Raw genomic sequence first — 18389 nt, forward strand, 5'->3', positions numbered from 1 at the left:
ACGTTGAGCTCTGTTGAAAGCTTCAAAGGTATTACCGTTTCTCCAGTAGTCTTTGACCAGCGAGTGGTCTTTAGTAGCAAAGTGAATATTCTTTAAATTTAGAACATCACAGCTTTTGAAGCTTGCCTCTTAAAGTAAGCTCCCACCTGTATTCCCAGTTCACCCTTAATCATGTTACTATGGCATAACTGCAGCTTGAAATTGCTTTCACATAGATAAGTTTAATACTGAACACCCCCCCTCTCCTAGATACACATAAAAAGATAGTCAGACTTGCATGGCATTCCACACTGCACAGCCTCTATTTTTGTCAAGTGCAAAACAACATAAAGCATCCTTTCAACCTTTACAAAATTACTATAGTCAAATCAAAACTGCACCCAAGCAGTTGCCACAGTAAAGAGGGCAGAATCTTATTTACTGATTCTTCAGCTCAGTAACACATTAAGGTCAAACAGTGCAGAGCCTGTCCATCACTCAGCAGCTGACTTTACAAGTTGCAGTCAGTCCAATTTTTCTCCTCCTCTCCAAACTGCCACCCACGCAGTCACATCCCTGCAACAGTGTCTATGCAGTGTTCGAATCATCTGCCCACCCAGCTTTCTCTCAGCCAATTCCCACCATCTTCTAGTTCATACAGCACACGACTGCATGTCAAGCTTCCTCTCGAAAAATCACATCAGCTTGCACCGCAAAGCACCTTTGGAAGCCAGGCTTTCTGTTCCAAGTGCACTGGTCCATACCCTCACTACTTGTTCTCCAGTCTCTGCTTTCCCTCTTTGCACTTCAGATCCACTCGCTTTGCTTGAAACTCCCTGCAAGATAAACACCCCACCATAAGAACATGCTCCATCTGGCAAAGGTCAGAAGGCAGCTCATCAGATCACACCAAACTGGCTGCCCCTACTCTATAGTTCCTGAAGCTTGTTAGACTACTTTGTAAACACACTGCATCATGGTAAGACTTTTTTGCCTCACTGATAAGTAGTACATGAGAATATCACTTATATGGAGAGGAAAGTCTAACTGGCAAGTCAAAAGCAGCAAGTGCCCCAAGTTCCTACATTCTGAAGAACTTTCAGGTGCCAACTATGACCTGGAAGCCACCCAAGTGGCTCTCTAAACTGATTGTGGTTATTACTAGCAGATGCTCATCAGGGAACATTTATGGGTCTCTCATCACAGCTATAGTCCTAAAGGATACCTCTAATTTCAGAGTGGCAGAGGAAACTAAGCTTCAAAATTTACAAGCTGGGTCGCTTACGCTATGTGTGCCATCCAGGTAAGGACAGTCATGAATTTGATGTGTCAGTTGTCTCCTGGACATAAACTTTCTGTGCTTGTGCCATAGAAAGTCTCTCTAGAATGTATTAGGATGGCTTTTACTTCAAGAGGATAATGCTCTGAGTATTTCCCAACATCAACAGAGCTGTACTAGGCCTGGTATTAACTTGCTTACAAGTTACAGACTGTTCCTCAATGATCAGCACCTTACTACCCCAACTGGAAAGTGAAGTAAGCCATCAAGAGACTTAACTCAGAAGCTGAAGTTTAACCTTTGCCCAACACAGCAGCACATGAAACAGCCCCCCATAGCACCACAGAAGGTTACAGTATACTGTCTTCAATATAATCAGTCCCAGATCAGCAGTACTCAGCCACCATCAGTATCCTTGCCACTGGAGCCACCTGTTAACCATGCATATCACTACTACCACCAGTAAAAACAGCTGTGGGGAAGTTTTAAAGAAAGCATTAATGTGGGGACAAGGAACAGGAAGGGACTTTGTACAAGCACAGCCTGATAACACATCAGGGCAAACCTAGCCTCCAAATGAAGGGGAGCTAAAGCTAAACCCCACGTGTTCCAGAGCACACCCAAACCTCCACTACCACTCTGCGTCACAAAGGTGCTACAGTATGGACAGCAGAAAAACGTTCAAGTGTTTTACTGAAGTGAATTGCTGTCACTTGTAATTTTGTTGTACTTTTCTACCATTCCTGAATTTGGGAGAGTGAGGGTGGGGTGCATAAAAGCTCAAGATTTTAATCTCCCAATATCTTGCAAGCTATTAATTGCAATGTATTGCAGTCACTGAACATGTCCACCTCCTGTCCAAGGCCTTCTCTCCAGGGGACTGGCAACCAATCCTTCACTGACAGTGAAAATGAGAAACAGCACAGACTATCCAACACACATATAGTGAAAAGTGGTGTCAAATAGAAGTATCAAGCTCTCAACCACTTAATAACTGGCTGTTCCAGGACTATGAAGGAATTTAGACAAGGGGAAGCACAGAAGGATGTCTAACCATTCAGAACAGTTCTAAAACCCAAGATCCCTCTCGCTACAGCAACTCCCAAACTAAACCCAGGACGATGACATTCTTGCAAGTGCATTCAGTGAGCAGTAATCCTGAGGCAGAAATCCTCAGTAAGCACAGACAGGCTAGCATCTACAATTCAACTCAAGTGAACTTCCTTCCAGCATCCACAAAAAAAAAAAGACCCATTGGTATGAAATAATACCATGTCTGTCGGGTTTCTTCAAGATAAGATGCAGTAACTCAGCCCTATCAAATGCAGAGGAACTGGCAGAACTTGAAATCTCTTCTCTCCAGGTAAAGACCTTGCACAATCAAGCTGGCATTCATTCCAGGCACCAGACAATAAGGTGATCACCACCACAGCAAAGAAACACACCACAGCCCACAAACAAGATTTCAGTCTCTACTTTTAGAAGCATTTTCTTGACAAAGACCACTGACTGGTCAGCTACTCCATGTGTGAAGGGACAAGGCACATACCAAATAATTGTAGTTTAGCAAACACACAGGACAATGTAACAAGCACAGCCTGTAATTCACAAGCTCTGCTGCAGACAGGCCCTTCCCCCAAATCCTGTACATGCTAGACAATCAGCTAGAAGCAAATCCTTCATTTCCATCAATAATATTCCCCTGACCAGTCCTGAATAGCCTTGATAGCAAATTAGCATTTCTATGGGCAAAGACCAATTTAGCCAATCTGCCCCTGCTTCCCTGCAGATCTTGTTACTTGAAAGTTGCTTTTTATTCTGTTGATTAACTGCAAAAAGAAGAGTCTCAATTTTTCTAATCATTATCTCTTCTGGGGAAGGTAGAGAGAGAAAAGTCTCACCCTTATGGGAAGAAGCTCATTCCAAAGGACTGTAAGGAATATGCGTATATCATACATATACACAAACATATATAAACCTCATTATGGTAAAAGGGTCTTAGGTTTTGATAACAAAAAATGCAAGATGAATATGTTCATTGGTGTTTAACTTGCCCAGATACAGCAATGAATGTCATCATCAGATTCTCAGCCCATTCCCACCTGTGTGTACCCAGCAGAGAACCACATCTGAGATTAAGCTTCCACTACCTTATGTTTGTTTTAATTAAACTAAGACAAGTCCACAAGACATAGCACTCACAAAGATGACAAAGACTTTAATAGATCTGTGAAGGAGAGCAGAGGCAGCCTACAAAACCATGGGGGTTTTAAAAAGGTAAATAACTTTAAAATTTGAAAAAAAAAAAATTCAGGAATTCCATTTTAATCCAGGCTGCCAACATTATAGCAAGAAGGGGACCTATCCAATAGGAGTGTGATTTACAGAGCAATGCAGACTCTGACAGATGGAGCCTGGGAAGATATGTGCCAGCTGCTCTGTTAGCAGCATTTTCTGCCCAATGCAGCAAACAGTGGTCATGCTGGCTCTGGACTAAATCACTCCCTTCAATAAAATAAATATTTAAAAAAAAATATTGTAGAAAACAGCGCTTTCTCTTCTCCTGACAAATCCAATAGAGGAGATGTCACAGTAAACATATATGCTGGCACAACACATTGTAAATGTCAGTTGTTATAGTCTGTGTATAAAACCAAAATAGCACAGCACCCTGAACTAAAATGACAGAAGCAGACAGGCCCATGTGTCATTTTCACACAAGCCCTGAACACTGAATTAGTGAGACTTCAACACCACATATGCGGCAAGCTTAAGAAAATATGACTCAAACCAAATTTCTGTGTTTTACATGATTTATACAACACAAGCCCCAGGACAGAAACCACATCTTCCATTCCTGTAAAACTCTGCATGGTATTAGCATGTACAGTTGCTTCAAAATTATACTTGTAACTTCCTTGCAGTGCCTATGATCTGCCTCATGACAATGAGGACTGGACAAGATGATTTTTGAGGGTGCCTTCCAACCCAATGCAATTACAAAAAAGCTTCTTCAGAGCTCACATGAAGTAGGCTCTGACACCAGAGACATGAGCATGAGCTTCAAATACAAAACAATGCCACCCTCAGACTGTCAGCTAGGAAAAGAAACTCTTGGCATTTCTGTAGCAGTCTTCCTTCTTCAGCACTCAAAGCTACCCAAGGCTTTGGAGCATATGATTATTTCAGCACATCAGACAGCACATAAAAAGGAGTTAGAAAACTTACATTCCATTTGTTTCCTTATGCACTGTTTCAAATATTGATCTTCTGTTCTCTGTCTGTAATAGGACTTGAAATTAAAATGGCTTTCTGTTTATTCTCTTAAGTGCCAGCACCCACCCACAGATTTTAAGCTCATGTAGCAAGGACATGTTCATAGATAAATCAGAGAGCTATTTTTCATGGGAATAGGAAGGAGACACTAGTATTTATTAATTACCTAATATCCTTCTAAACTGGGAGAAATCTAACTGGAGTGAAAGAAACATCAGAACCAGGTAGATTCACATGTCATGCAAGCCTTTGAACCAAAGCAGTGCAGAGAAACCTGTTTTGGCATAAAGATTTTCAGCCTATGCTGTGTGAAAAAGTTCCTTTTCATAATATCAATAATGTGGTTCCTTCTATGGATTTTATTTACCTTTTCAGTTTACTTTCAAGGACTCCTGAGTGCTCACAGTCAGATGTTGTTTATCTCTGTTTTGACAAATCAAACTTAAGGAATAAGCCCATAATCCTATGATAAATAATCTTTATCTGAAGACAAGAAACAACCTAAAATTAGATGAGCTTCCAAGACTACCCTTCTTTCCAGATCCTCACTCTAGCCCTCCTTACCTTCTAGGCAAGGCTGGAACCATACCAGACTGCACTGAGCAAGCAAGGTTAAGACAAGAAGATTGAGCAAGAAGGATCAAGTGACAGCATCACCTCAGCATGTCCTGGTATCACAGACTGTATGCCAAAAGTGCTCTGAACCCATACAACAGAGTAATTTCAACTGCTGTTTGCAAAACAGCTACACACTGAACGTCAGCACCTGCAGAAGGGTTGTTCCAAAAGCAAGCAGGCTTAAAGCTATGCTCTGCACCCCAACACATTTCTTCACTTGAAGATGTCAGAGATACTGCAGGACAACAAAGCAGGGAGGGAAATGGGAAAGGAGAGCATGGAAAGACATTAGCAGGCCTGTCCAGCTCCAGGAAGAATCTCAAGGCACTAAAATGTAGAGCCAAGAGTTACACAGGCCTTCTGACATCCAGCACATGTCTAGACTGCAAGTGTTCCTAATTCAGGAAGAGTTCTCATGTGCAAGAAAGGCACTTTTGACACAGCTGGTGCCCAGATTTTACAGCTCAGGCAGTTTCCAATGTCACAGTATTTTTTTTAAGAAAACAAAGGCCATTACAGGTCAAACTCTCTCTCCTCATCCTTTGCAGCACTACACTGCTGACTATTTAGTGCCTTGAAGATGAATATACTCAGTCCAGTAGGAAACCATCCAAGTGCCTGCACATACCTCACAAGACTGGCACAATGTGCTCAGACCAGAAACCAGTGGATCTCCACAATCTTACAGCATCTTGCTTCCAGCACGTGGCCTGCTCTCACATAGCATGCAGGCTATAGAGTGATCTCATGGTGATAAAGTAATGGACTGCAATACAAGGACTGATTGTTTTTACAAGAGCTTGCATGTAAGTGGAGAAAATCAGCCTTCTTCCAGTTTCTATCTGATCACATAAACAGCTGCTAATATTGCTTGGACTTTCACACAGTTCTGGACCTGGTTGTACAATTTTTATCTGATACTGGCTGTAAGCACACAACATCTGAGTTGTCTTTTTAGAAGAATCACTTCATATTATGCGGAAATTTGAGCCTGTGGTTAGCAACAGCATTCCAAAACCTTGCATACATAAGCTCATTTGAATACTGGGTCATTCCAATTGCAGCAAGTAAGAATCTAGCTCCTAAAAAACCCAACACAAACCACAGAATGAAAGAGATGGCTCAAGAAAATGGAGGAGGAGGAGAGAGAACAGGAATGGTGAGTCAATAATATACCACTGCCTCTTTCTCCTCAAAAAACTGAACAGGACAGTAGGTAGCAAGAAGTAAATCATTATGGTAATCTCCACATCCAGCAATAGATAAAAGTAAACTTATGGAAACCAACAGAAAAGAGAAAGCAAACTCTTCAACAGGAAACAGAATGTTAAATTTGGGAATAAGGGGGTTGTTTTGGGTTTTAATAAAATAAATATTCTTTTTAAACGTGTTAAAATAAACAAACCATCTCTCAGTAACAGTTGCTGTGGTGTTAGCATAGCAGTAGTGAGGAGGGCAGCTTTAGGCAGATGCAGGAGGTGCAGAGTCCTACAGATGACAGCAGCACTTGCACGCAGCTAGATGGATGACAATAATCAAATACACATCACTCTTTATCCCACCCACACCTCCCCTCCAGTAGTAAAACAATCCTTGAACTATTCTACTTCAGCACCTGTAGTAGGGACACCAGGAGACTTTGCTACTACCTAGCTTGTGATCAGCTTAACAGGTAAGTGGAGTTATTAAAACCACAGAGAGGGGAAAACAGCCCATTGACAACAAGAACAGATGCAAGCAAAACCAGGACTGGAATAATTCCATTCCAGAAGCTTGAAACTCTTTAAAACAGTAAGAAGTGGCTGTGTCAGCCCCCAAAAAAACCACAAACAACACATTTATACCCCAAAAATACACTCTCAATTTTACCCAAGAATTTACAGCATTACACATAAATGAAACCTGCACAAATAGGGGGATGGAAAAGGAAAGAAAGACTTTTTATGCAAAAGCAGCCTACATACTGAAGATACATCCAAAGCAAAACTGGAGTGTAGTCTTTTTACCACCTCCTCTCCCAACCAGCTCTTACAAGAGGAACTGCTTTTCAGCTTCCCATCTTAGTTTTTTTTCAAGCAAACTAGAAGGAAAAACCCTACTATTTCTGTTCAACAACTACAGAAATTCATTTTCCCAGTCACAAAAGGAGAATTTTCACATCATCATGAACAGTAACATCTTTATGCTTAATGATGACGCATTTTTCTTAACTTTCACAGTGGTTAGCTTGTATTTAGCCATTTTCTGAGGAGGCAAGAAGCTCAAATAGGTATCTTTTGCTCATTATTTATGTTCTCTATTTGCGTAACTCCTTCACAGCTGCTCCATTAAACACCTCTTCCACTCCAAGGCAAATTTTAAAAAGCCTCCTGCTTTATGAGACTGACAAGCATGACTCACAGTATTCCCCACATTCATCCCCACAGGCCCTGTGGGATGCTATACAGCCTCTAAGTACCTGCTTCAGTTCATACTCCCCCCACTCCCAGCACTGCTCCAACAACCCCTTACAGCAAGCTGGCCAGAAAACTAAAGCTACTTCTCTAGCTGTCTGCTCTAGGTAGAAAGCAAATAGTAACCATATTTGCTTTTAATGTTGTCTTTCTACCACGTCACAGCAGGACAGGGAGGCTGAAGACATGCAGACAGTGAAGGAGGGTTATACATTCTCCCCCATTTCTCCTGTGCTTTTATCCCTATCAGAAACTTGCAGATGCTCAAAAATAATCTTTCAAACCATTTTTGCAATCATCTTTCAAGCCATTTCCATTCTCTATCAGCAAGGAAGAAAGCTATTAAACAGATTATTAACTCTTAAGACTTTTCTGTGCCAGAGGAACACGCTCAAATCCCCAACTTGTCCCACCTTCAGGACCAAACCCAGCTACTCTTCTCCCCTCAGAGGAGCAAACAGCTCACAGGTATCATAACCCTGCACAGTTGGCTTCTATCCCCAGTGCACAAGCCTCTCTCACAATGACAACAAACATCCCCCTCGGTCTCTGAATAGTCAATATTCACTGCAGAGCACTGACAGGAGCTGAGGTTACAGTTCTCCTTTCATGAATAGGAGGTTTTCAAAAGAGGCAACACGTGCTTAGAAAGCTTTCCACTGACTGTCATACTTCTCTGTTGGTTTAAAGGACAGACTGCCAAAATGAAATATACATGTAGAAATGACACAGTCACTACTCAGGTGATACAGGACTTCTCACAAAGGAAGCAGCACTGCATGAGCCCAAGCTTCAACTACACCTAAGGCAACCACAATTTTATCTAACATTCAATGCTAAAGACATCTTATGAGATCCAAAATCTGCTGCCATTTAAGACAACATGTACTTGCAATGCTCCCAGACAAGTCTCAGGACTACTGCAGCAACCAGATCATTTCAGTGCTGGGAGAACATACAGTTGCTGCAGCAAGAAACACACCCACGGTATCTGAAGAGAGCCCTTGTAGAGCCAAGCGCTTCCAGACCAGACACACATTTTATCTAAATGCAGCCAAAGCCTGGAGTTTGCATCACAAAAACAACAGCTCCTCCCAGAGATTTAGAAATCCGGCAAGACAGCCAGCAAATCAAAAGTTGAATGATTCCCAGCCAGGTCCCCAAGGATCTGCCCCACATAAATGCATTTATCAACCATATCTCTGTTTGTTAGTCTGATGCTCTCTGGACCTTGACTGAAGTTATCATCCAAGCCACCTGCCACAAGGCCTCACACTGGGAATCCAGGAAGCTAGAATTGTATTTTATGAAAACCCTTCAGGATCAGGTCCAGCTCTTCTCTGTGCTTATATACCTACCAATGGATGTTTAGCAGAGCATCATTTCCCCTGACACATCCACTTTGCCCTCACTGTTAGGAGATCCAAAGGCCTCCAAGCAAAGAAGTTTTACTAAGCCCTTTCCACTCCTTGGTCTCAGAATAACTAAAGGACCAGTTTCCTGAACAAGACAGGTTTTTTTTTATAAAGGAAAGGCCTGGCCACAAATATGTGATAGGCCTCCTAAGAGTTTTGCTAGTAGACAGAATCATGTCAGTGCCATTGCATACCACATCTCCCCAACTGCCTTCTGTTTCCCCTTTATCCTGCTCATCATGGCTTCCTCAGGTGCTTACAGACCACTTCACCACCAAGGGCTTCATCTCAACTCTGTGACAGTACACGTAATCTAAAAAATTAAGTGTATATATAAATGTCTCCAGTAGCTGCAGGTTTCAAATTATTCAAACTTAGCCTAGTAGAAGCTGTTTTTCTGAAAGGCATTATGAAAAAAAACAGCTGCATAATTTAAGCTGCAAGGCAGTAAAATATGCAGTTAAATAATAGAAAGAGATTAATTAAAAGAAATAGGCAAGGGAAAAGAGGTTTTCAGATGAGATCTGAAATGAGACTGAAAGTCAATGAAGTAGACAGCAAGCATGTGAGTCTGTTTCAGAGGCAGAAGCTGTGATGAGAGCATTCTGGCATCAATGGTAGCAAAAGAAAGCCCACAGTATTTGGCAGTAGGAGAAGATTAAGTGAGACAACAGGTCTAGGGAAAAGCCTCCAGAAAGCAGATAGGAGACTTCAACAGCAAGAGAGAAATCAGCAAATTCACATTAAGATCACAGATTGGGAAGAAGTAAAGAGAGAAATGCTGTCACTAGTAACAATTAGTTCTGTTACAGTGATTAACATTACCAGGTATATGAATATGAAAAGACAAGCCATGGCACAGCATTCTGCAGCTCCCTAAACGTTACTGCAGCAGTCTGATGCAGCTGCCTGGACACCTTGTTCTTCTCTTGCCTTTCTTTTATGCAGACATTTTCTTATCTTAGGCTCCAGAAAACACAGAAGTATTGCACGGGGATCATAGTTCAGATATTAATTTGCAGCACACCTGCTACAGCAGTCAAATAAGACGCTCAGCTGACAATGCCTGCTGCAGGGCAAATACCAGGACAAATGTGGATTTGCTGAGCCCAAAGTACAACAAGGGGATCAGAGGATGAGAGTGAAGATATGCATCTGGTGAAAGATTAGCCAGAAAAAAAAGCCAAACACACCCCCTGCTTACCTGGTAAAGTATAGCTTAGAAAAAACATCATCATGTGAAACAGTGGTATGAAAGTAGCCAGAAGAGTCTACACTTCAATTCTTTTCAAAGAGCTGTTATGGTTCAAGTAGTAAATAAGCAATTTTCATTTTTTTTTCTTGGAACCACCCAGTAGAACATTGTGTTCAACTCTAAGGATGTCAAACCAGCATTTGTTTTAGTAAGCTTCCTTCTCTGCCCAAGTTCCGAGGCCTCCTGCTTTCCTAACAGAAGTAGGAAGAGTACCACATTTCACTCCTGGTTGTCCTTGAGGTCACAATAAAATTAGGAAAGTGATGCAGAGCCTCTTCCCCGGGAGCTCATTAACTGCTCACCACTATGGCATCAGAGCCTCCTCACAACATTGAGCTGTGTGCTCACTCCTTAACTTCTGCAGCAGAAAGGCTCTTTGGAAAAGAAGAGAGGAAGGAAGAGGGAGGGAGGACACTACCACAAATATAGCTACTATCTTAACACAAGGAACATAAGAAGGCTGTATCTTATTGCAGAAGACAGTATTCACTGTTTTTTTAGAATATTCCATGATGGCAGAAGATACACACATCATCTGTGGCTGTTAGGAAGAGACTTTATCATATGAGAGGTCTAAATTAAGAGTTTAGAATAAAAAAAGGCTCTGAAAATTCAGGCAAACCTAGAACCTACTAACTAAACATATTTCAAGCAGTCCTTTTCAGTTTGTTTTTTCAGGTTAGCCAGCAGGTTGGTGGCCAGTTTCATCTCAAGTTAGTACAGACTAGTGAATTTTACAAGTAGTATTTGAAAATGCTGCACTCATGTTTCGCTCCATGCTGAAATCCTCATGCAGGGTTCTCCAGCTCTCCTCTTCTTGTAAAATTTTGGCATCATAGTAACAAATCTACACTCTGCAAAGCGTGCATGGCTCCTGTTAACCACATTAAGGGCTCACATGAGTAATGAGCAACACTATTTGCATAGTCTCAAGCAAAGGTGGCATCTAACACTCATATTAATTAACTCAAGGGAAAAAAAAAACAAAACACCATCAACAAAACAGAACACATTCCTTCTAATACCAAGAGGAGTAGTTTAGAGCTCTGCTCTCATGTGCTGTGCAATAAATGGATTCCCCAAGCCCCACCTGTAAGAAACAGTTTTTACTTCACTAGCCCTAAGCAGATGAAACACCTGACAGCCCCCCACACTGTCAGAAGGACATGCTGGCAGGCTGGAGGTACAGGAGGAAAGGCACCTGCTGATACTACCTCTCTCACAGAGCTCTGTTCAGGAGCATATCGTGACCAATTCTCCACAGCACTGTGGTCTATGCAAATTTCTATCTGCAAAGGGTTATTTCTGCAACCCACAAGAGACATCAAGTCTCTGTCTGTGGTATTTGCCTCACCAGCACAAGCTCAGGAAAAGGGAGGAACCACACTGAGGCACCATATCTACTATTACAAATTCAGCAGTTACTTCCCTTTTCTTAGGGGTGGAGGGAAGGGAGGATCCCTGTGACCATGCCCACCCATCTCTGCCACCAGTGGGGTGGAGTGGAATGAGCAACATCAAAGGAGCACTACTCTCAGTAACACAAGTATTAGAGAGAGAGCAAGAATGCTCAGATAATTATGAACAAGCCTGGACACTATGTAACCGAGTCCCACAAGTAATTTCCTACCAGGTAACAACAAATAAAAACCACAACATGACACTTTCCTCTTAGTTACTGATTAAGACCAAACACAGCACAGAGAGAGCAAGATACCTCTCATGCCTCAGGGATACCTTGCTACAACAGAATTGGCACTTTGTCCACACATCTGCCACTCTGCTGTCTGCAGATAAGAAAGATTTCAGTCACCAGAACTGTCAAACACAGATTGCTTTCACTAAAAAGTGGTAACTTCTTGTGTGTCTACCAAGACAGAGACCCACCAACATGTAGAGTGCTATGAGCATTACGTAACTCCAAGAGTTTGCAAAGCAAAAATTTAGAATCTCAAGGTTCTTATAGGAGCAGATATGTAAAACTCTTTAAAGTAATTGCTGCTAATGAGGTCAATGATGGTTTCAGGTGCATGTTTTCCCCAGGGATTCATTGCACTGCTGCTATACACACTGTGTCTGCTTTTCTGCAGATACATACTTTTTGCTCAGGCCATTTGGAAAGAGATGGGGTGAGAAGGGGAAACCCTTGCGCACAGCACCGCATGTCCAGACAATCAGGTTCTGTTCCCAAATCCGACAGCATGTCCCTGCATGACCTTCCACAAGTCAGTTAAAAACTCTATGCCTCCATTTATGCTTCTGTAAAATGAAGACGGTTCAAAATACTAAAGGAAGATACTGGGGAAATTGTACCTTTTTTTTTTCCTTCAGAGTTCAGGGGGTTTTTGTTGTTAAACTTAGATCAGTAGCACAGATACCAACAGGAACTTTGCCCTCAAAGGTACAATGTTTCCTTCTTGTACACAGCCTGCTCCTGTACTCTCACCTTCATTACAACAAGGGCTCCACTTTATGAGCCCTCCTTAAGGCCCATCTGTTTTTTCTTCACCGTCAGAGTAAACATACTGCAACAAGCTCACAGGGATCCAGGGGGAGGTAAGAAATAGACAGTTGCACATCATACTCTTCTTTCCTCCTTCCAACAATTCCACAGGACTGAGCACAGCAAGCAAGGATCACATTTAATATACACTGACAACAGACAACCTGTAAGCTTCTTCCTTCCAACACAGGAGGGAGCGGATGATGCTTCCTTTGTGGAAGAAGTCTGCACCTGTAAAAGCTTATGGCAATCCACTTTACTCCACCTAATTAAAGTAGCACAGTGCTGATACAATCATCTGCTGAAAAATACCAAAGAAAAATGGAGCAGGAAGAGCAGTTGACATCTTGCTGGCTTCTTAAACTAGACATGCCAAAATTAATGGAAATATTTCAAATTTGGAAAAGCTGGTCTCAGATCAGCCACCTCCTCTGGACACAAACCAAGTGTACAACACTGCAGGATCCGTATCCTGCAATCCCTTGCTGATTCAGTGAAGTTGCACCATAGCTTTTGACCTAAATATATAGCTGTATTTCCCAAAACACAAAAAATGCACTGCCACAGAAGACCTGTACAAGGCACAGAAGAGCTGCAAGCCTAAGCCATCAACCTGTATCCAAATTATTATTTATTTTTTAAACCTCCAAACATTCACAAAGAATAGCAAGTACCTTTTATACTGTGGCAAACATTTGCTTAGACTATCTTTGTAAAGAATAGTGCTTGAGAGCACAAGCTAACCACCTTTCTTACAGAATATGATTTAAACCCACAAAGCACAGGGGATGGTACATCCGTATTTCATCTTGTTGCTCTCAAGCTCTCCAATTTTGAATCATATTTTGGTGTTACAGAAAGTGAAATAGCTTAATTTGGGTTGTTGTTTTCAGAATTTTCCAAATCTAGCAAGAAAACTAGGAAAGAAAAACCCAACCACTGTTTTTGTTCTCAATGCATACCAATTAACCTATGAAAATAGAAACATGCATGTTCTCACAACACATAAAAGATTTGGGTTAGTGACAATTTAAGAAGTTTAGCCTTTTAAAGCAGGTCATTTCCTGAATTAGACATTCTGAGTAGACTTTGTACTGAACTAAGGTAAGCCACCTTCTACACAGCAGACAACAAAACCCAACGTCAGATCACTTACCAACATTTAAGCAACAAGAAACATCGGGGGAAAAAAAAAAAAAAAAAACAAGTTATTTCCTGTCCAGTATCTACTACCTACTGTTTAGGAGGTGCTGAACATCCAATCTATCAAACAGAAAGGATTCCTATTCACATACTGGAATATAAGGATTTGTGAAACTCCATGCATGCAACACTTCTGCCCAACCTCACACTTATTTTTTTTTACCAACTGGAAAGAGATTTTAAAATAGCAGCCAAACTGAAATCTTTTTTCTCTTTTCCCCAAAACAGCCTTGTCAACTCATGGTCCAGTTTCCCCTTACTGCTTGGAAGCTACAGAAGGAAATAAGAAGACAGCAAAAATCCCCACATGTTTAGGCAACACTGCTCTTACTTCCTTAAAAGGTCTTTCACATATTTTCGAAAGCTGCTAAATCTATCCACTAGATACCATCAAGACTAGAATTTACACAAGCAGTACATATTCCAAGCTATTCATTTAGAAGTTCTTGCAGTCAAATTAAAACGGTATTTAAACCTTAAAAAAAAAAACCAAAACAAAACAAAAAAAAAAAACCCACAACACTACAGATAGACCTTCCCAAGGGGTCTAGAAGTAGAGAGACTGATGAGAACTACACACCTGCCTATGCATAACCACAGCTATAAGAAACATCCCATTTAGACAGTAGGGAGATTTGTGAGCAGTGTTTTTATAGCACAGAGAGGTCTCCCTGTGCTACACCAGTCAACTGAACTTGTTCAAAAGGAAGCCATCAGTGCAGCAACACTCGAGATGCTGGTTTCCTATGCCATTCTAACACTTCATAAGCTAGTTATTGTAAATAAGTTCATTAAAAAGTAAAAATAATTCCATTCAGCCACAAAACTGACTGGATAAGCTCTCTGGAATTTAGTATTTTCAGCTGAAGAACCATAATTAGAACTGTAATGGTTTTAATTCCCTATGTTATGTCTGTAATAGTTTTGATACAGTTCATAGTGTTGAGGATACTGATGAAATCCCTCACTAGTATCTTCATGCTACAGATTTTAAGATAACCTTTTACAGTTACACGCACACAAAGGGACAAATCCCAGATTTTATTTGCAGGCAAAAGGATTTGTGGAAGGCATTAGATACTGGAAGTTACATTTATATGGCATCTATGAAGAAGTTTCATTTATTTCCTGAAAACACTGAAGACAAATTGTCTTAAAAAAAAAAAATCAGCAAGAGTGAAACTTCACCAGAAATTTTCCCAGAGTAAGTGAAAGAGATGAAAGAAGAATCATGTGTTTTCAGATCCACAAATACAGATATAGTTTGAATACAGCAATACTGAGGGTGTGAACTTGTTCCACCTCAATGCCCCAATACAGAGTAGGTAACAGCACACAGTAAGTTTTCCTAAAAAGAAGCACATCGCTTTTTCCACAAAAAGAGAGAAAACTCTCCAGACTGAAAGCTACCCAAACTCAAAGAGGCCAGATTGAATCAGTCACATACTGTGGGGTAAATTACGATGCACAGCCACTTCTGCACTCACTTCATGGCCAGGCTCTCTGTTCTGGCCTGCCTTTTTTATATAAAATGATGATTATGTTAAATACAAACAGTGTTGGTTAAGCCTCTTCCTCCCTTTTTCTCTTCTCCCATGTCACAACACACACAACATTCCCAAATCCCATAACCCAGTGCCCTATGTCACATTGCCTAATCCTGCAGTGGCCCCACCACAGGCACTGGAAGTATAATCTGTTCAGTAGTCCAACTGGAGAGCAGATGGCTTTGTACAAAGTGCCGATTAAAAAAAACCACCTCCACCCCACATTAAAACATATATATGGAATTTTATCCACATATTTGTCATTTTTTACTCAACAGGTGTACCATGAGTGTACACAACAAGCAAGGTACACATTTTTCACAGCTCCTGTGCAAGTCCTCACTAGGAATTTTAGAATTCCAGCTTCCTCTCAAAAAAGGCAAACACAGCTGTACATAAACAGACTGTACCAATCCCACATCCAGCTGACCTTGATGCTCGAGGTGAAAATGAGCTATCAAATAAATCAAATAAAAACATTAAAAAAACACCCCAAATGACCAGATGGAAACTAGCTCAAGTGTTGAAGTTTTTTGATTAGTTTGTCTGAAGAAAGAAAAAGACAAGTTTAGGACTCTGAAGAAAATGATGCAACTGAAGATTCCCTGCAACTGAAGATTCCCAGCAACTTTCTGACACAGAGAAAAAGTCAGGAGCAGAAGACAGGTCAAAACTTGTGCTGCAATTACCATGCTCATGTATTTGTCATATTTCCCATGAGTAAAACCAAATGAACCTCGCCTCTTAGAACCATTTATATCAGCAGCTTTCTTTGGGTGGAGCAAACAACTCAGAAGAGTAAATAGACATTAACTCATACTATTTCACATAGCACAAAAAGAAAAACCTAAAAAGAAAAATCTAACATGGCTTGTTGAAGCAGTTTTAATCCAAGTAGCAAATAAAAAAAAAAAAAGACAAATGAAATTTAAAAATTTTTATTTTCATATCACTAAAGCTGTATTTTCAAATCTGTTGCTCCATTACTACAAACAGCAGGACATCTTTCCAGCAGTGATGGACGCCAGAGAATGTAACAACCTGCATTAAATACTCAGCACAGGTAGTCTAGTATTAGATTCAACAAGTACAGTTTACAAACTCTCTAGTAAAGGAGTTTATTTGCTTTTCCCTTCTTTTTTTTACTAAAAATACGGAAAATTAACATGAGCATCTCTGGATGGTTCTGTATCTACATCAGCATGACCAAATATACAAACTTCAAGGGTTATGTGCTTCGAATCCTGGAATAATGATCAGTTGGGCTTAAAGTAGCTTTACAAAAATAGATTTAAAGCAAGGCCAAGAAGCACTGGTACGGGGCGGGGGTTGGAGCGGGAATCGGGGTATCCACCGGCTGGTGGAGACATGCTCCAACCAACGGAGCCTCTTCCAGCATGGGAGAGCCGGTGTGAGCTGACTGGAGCAGGGCGTCTGAACCGCGAGAAGCACCGATTGCCATTTTGAAACGCCAGTCCCGGCTCACACAGCGGAGCCTGAGTAAGAGGGCAGCTTCCTGCCCCTACAAACCGCTCTCGGCAGCGGGGCGGACCTCGACGCGCCACGCCGAAAGCTGCGGTTCCCTGGGCCTCGCCGAGGCGGACCCAGCGCACGGTTCCCACCGCGGATCCCCGTCGATGACCGAATTACGTGATGTCACCCGTGTGCGGGGCCTTTCCGCTCGCCGCTGCGGATGGCGGCCCCGGCGGAGGGGGCGGCCGGCACCCGCGCCTCGCATGGGCGCGGGGAAGGGAGCGGCGCTGCCTGCCTCAGCGACCGTCACCGACCGCCGCCCCGAGGCCCGCCGGCTGCCCCCAGAGGCAGCCGCTCCGCCGGGAAGAGAGGGGGAAAACCGGAGATACCGGGTCTCAGCCGGCCACACAGAGAAATTCACCGGGCCCTCACGCCCTGCTCAGCCCCCACCCCAGCCCAGGGAGGTCTCTGGGCTGTGACTCATAATAAATACAGAAAAGAAAAAAAATCAATTAAAAAAACCACAAGAGGGAACGGGGGCGGGGGGGGGATAGGGGAAAAAAAAAAAGGGAAAAAAAAAAAAAAAAGACACACCCTCCGAGCCGGACTGACATAATAACCCCCTCCCTTCTCCTCCGGAGCAGGAGGATGGAAGTCCGGTCGTTCAGCTGGAAAAGTTGAAATAAAAGGCAAAGCCGGGGGAATGGCTGCTGTGCGAGTGGCCGCGGCGTGGGCAGCCGGGCGCCCCGCTGCCCCTCAGGCGTCTCCGGCCCCGCCGCCCGCACCGGAGAGCCGAACCGATCCGAGCCCGCCCGCCCCACCGCTGGCCCCGGTGCCCTGCCCCACCGCCCCTCACCTGGATGTAGTTGTTTTCGCAGTAGTCGGCGACTCGAGTAAGGTTTTGGTAGCTCTCGAGCAGAGCCCGCTTGCCAGAAGGGATTTCCTCCTCTAGCAACATCTGCAACTCTGCCATTTTCCACCCCTCCGCATCGCTTCCTCTTGCATTAAAGAGACAGCAGCAGTGCCTGGCTCGCAACCCGCCTGGTATTGTGGGATTCCTCCTCGCCTCGCTTTCGTGAGCTCTCGCTTTCCCCACCCATCCTTCCCCCTACGAGGGGAGGAAAGGGGAGAGAAAAAAAAAAAAAAAAAAGAAGACAGAAAGAGAGAGAGAAACCCCACCCCCGCTTTGCGGAGCACCCCGGGAGTTGTAGGCAGCGCTGCGCTGCGCAGGAAGCCTGCGCGGGGTGAACAGGAGCAGGCGGCTCCCCTGGCGCGGAGATGGCGGTTACCGAAGGCCATCGCCCCGCCTGCCCCTGCGGCCGGAGAACGACGGCAAGGCTGTCGGACCGGCTTTCTGGGCGCCTGCAGACCAAGGGAGACGCTTGTAT

The 18389-nt window shown here is 42.8% G+C and overlaps 1 protein-coding gene across 14 annotated transcripts in view; it reads right to left on the reverse strand.

Annotated features, from left to right (window-relative positions):
- The window catches only part of ABI1 (abl interactor 1), a 70064-nt gene extending 51961 nt beyond the window's left edge, over positions 1–18103 (reverse strand). For 12 of the 14 annotated variants that reach the window (XM_054390263.1, XM_054390259.1, XM_054390255.1 and 9 more), the window contains exon 1: positions 17858–18005. In XM_054390263.1, the coding sequence (XP_054246238.1) occupies positions 17858–17974 (117 nt within the window). In that variant the 5' untranslated portion in view covers positions 17975–18005. Of the gene's footprint in view, positions 1–17857 lie in introns of all 14 variants that reach the window. The other 2 variants (XM_054390260.1, XM_054390264.1) reach the window with 2 other exon arrangements.
- Positions 18104–18389: the final 286 nt, after the last annotated feature.

The sequence above is a fragment of the Indicator indicator genome, chromosome 20 (assembly GCF_027791375.1).
Source record: "Indicator indicator isolate 239-I01 chromosome 20, UM_Iind_1.1, whole genome shotgun sequence".
NCBI lineage: Eukaryota > Metazoa > Chordata > Aves > Piciformes > Indicatoridae > Indicator > Indicator indicator.